Genomic DNA, 1,676 nt, shown 5'->3' on the forward strand with positions numbered 1-1,676 from the left:
CTTAGCACCATCATACATACTCTTCACAGCATTCAACAACTTCCCATCTACTCCATATACAGTGGGGCACCAATTTTCGCGCCTAATTGGGTCCAAAAATAATGCGCGAAAGTGGAATTAGCGAAAGTTGGGGCATTGTCTTTATGGCAAAAAAGGCTAATTGGTTCCCGGTTATCCTAAAGTAACATCAGATTTTCACATTTACTTCACTTTTGTGCAATACAGTACATCAAATCACTATTGTACATTTGCAAATTCTGTGAGATACAAACAATAAAAACTTGTAACAGTACACATTATATGAGGAGAAACATACCACAGAGACCAGGTTGAGGAGTTTAATGTATGTTGGGGGTAAGTATCAACTTTTTATCACCACCACTGCCTCCGGCCCTCCCCCGACACCACCAGGCTCTCCCCCCACACCACCCAGGCCCTTTCCCCACACTAATACAGGTAAAGTAGAGGCCATTGAACCCGTGAGAATCCAACACAATGGAGCTAGCACGCTTCGTGTACACAATAAGGGCGGGAATGGGTGGACTAGAGTGTTGACATTACGACGTCATTCAAGATGGCGGTGGGTTGCAGGCAAGTGGCGGGCAGTGCAGAGGAAAATTCAAAGTTCAAAATATTGTCCCAAACCCAAAATTTGTGCGCGAAAATCGATTTTTTTCAAGCGAAAGTGGAAGTTAGGGAATATTTGGTGCATGCCGCGAAAGTGGATTCCGCGAATCCTGCTGTAGCGAAAGTTGGTGCACTACTGTATTCTTAATACTTTCCACAATCCTTGTCTATCCACCCTGTCATATGCTTTCTCCAAATCCATGAAAGCCGCATACATGATTCCCGGTGCAGCAGCCATGGCAGCAACATCTCCGTCTTCACCACCTGCTCCAGCCTTCGACCCGTCGAGGGGGGCTACCACAGCAGGTTCCCAGCCACCACGGGCCCACACAACCTCTGGCATCGTGAAATGGTACAACGCCAGGGCAGGGTATGGATTCATTCAGCGCCAGGACACCGGCGCCGATGTATTCGTGCACCACCTGGGGATCAATTGCACCAATTCACGAGGCCGGAAACGCCCGTTACGAGAGGGCGAGGCTGTCGTGTTTGATCTCCTACAGGCACCGAAGGGTCCTGAGGCTATACACGTTACTGGACCGAGAGGTGCAGCTGTGCGGGGTTCTGCTCATGCACGGCGGCGCCCCTCGGCTCGGAATCGTGAGCCCAAGGATCCCTGGTGCACTGGGGAGATTGACACGATAGCCACCAAGAGTATCGCGACTGCACGAGCATTTTGCGGTGGTGACAAGTAGGCGATGATCCTTCTTCTCCCACAGATATTTGAGAAGAACGGGCTTCCGCGAATTGTCATCCCGCAGTGCTTTGCCCGAGATACACATGCTGCCCCTCGTCAGGAGCGTCGCACCCTTAAGCTGCAGCCTCCCAAACCCCGCACAACACCGCGGAAAAGGCTGCAGCTCGACACTCCCTTAAACAGGACAACTGCTGCTATCGCCATCACTGCCACTGCACCGCCCACCGAGCCTACACAGCCAGATCCAGCCGAAGATTCCCGCCTCTCACCGTCAGTAGCTGAGGAAAGGGCTCCTTCTCCAGTCCCTTCCATTGACCGGGAAGAAGAGGACCCCCCGCCCTCGATTCCACCA

The 1,676-nt window shown here is 51.8% G+C and overlaps 1 protein-coding gene across 1 annotated transcript; it reads left to right on the forward strand.

Moving 5' to 3' along the window:
- The first annotated feature begins 842 nt into the window (after positions 1-842).
- LOC145404033 (Y-box-binding protein 1-like) lies at positions 843-1,322 on the forward strand. The gene has a single exon (XM_080275639.1). It carries the CDS (start codon positions 843-845, stop codon positions 1,320-1,322), a length of 480 nt encoding a protein of 159 aa, XP_080131765.1.
- Positions 1,323-1,676: the final 354 nt, after the last annotated feature.

Source organism: Coenobita brevimanus, chromosome 7 (assembly GCF_032717465.1).
Source record: "Coenobita brevimanus isolate Jiangsu-jjx chromosome 7, ASM3271746v2, whole genome shotgun sequence".
In the NCBI taxonomy this organism is placed as follows: domain Eukaryota; kingdom Metazoa; phylum Arthropoda; class Malacostraca; order Decapoda; family Coenobitidae; genus Coenobita; species Coenobita brevimanus.

Coding starts and splice junctions, on each gene's coding strand:
- LOC145404033 (XM_080275639.1), top strand. CDS start 843: ATGATTCCCGGTGCAGCAGCCATGGCAGCAACATCTCCGTCTTCACCA.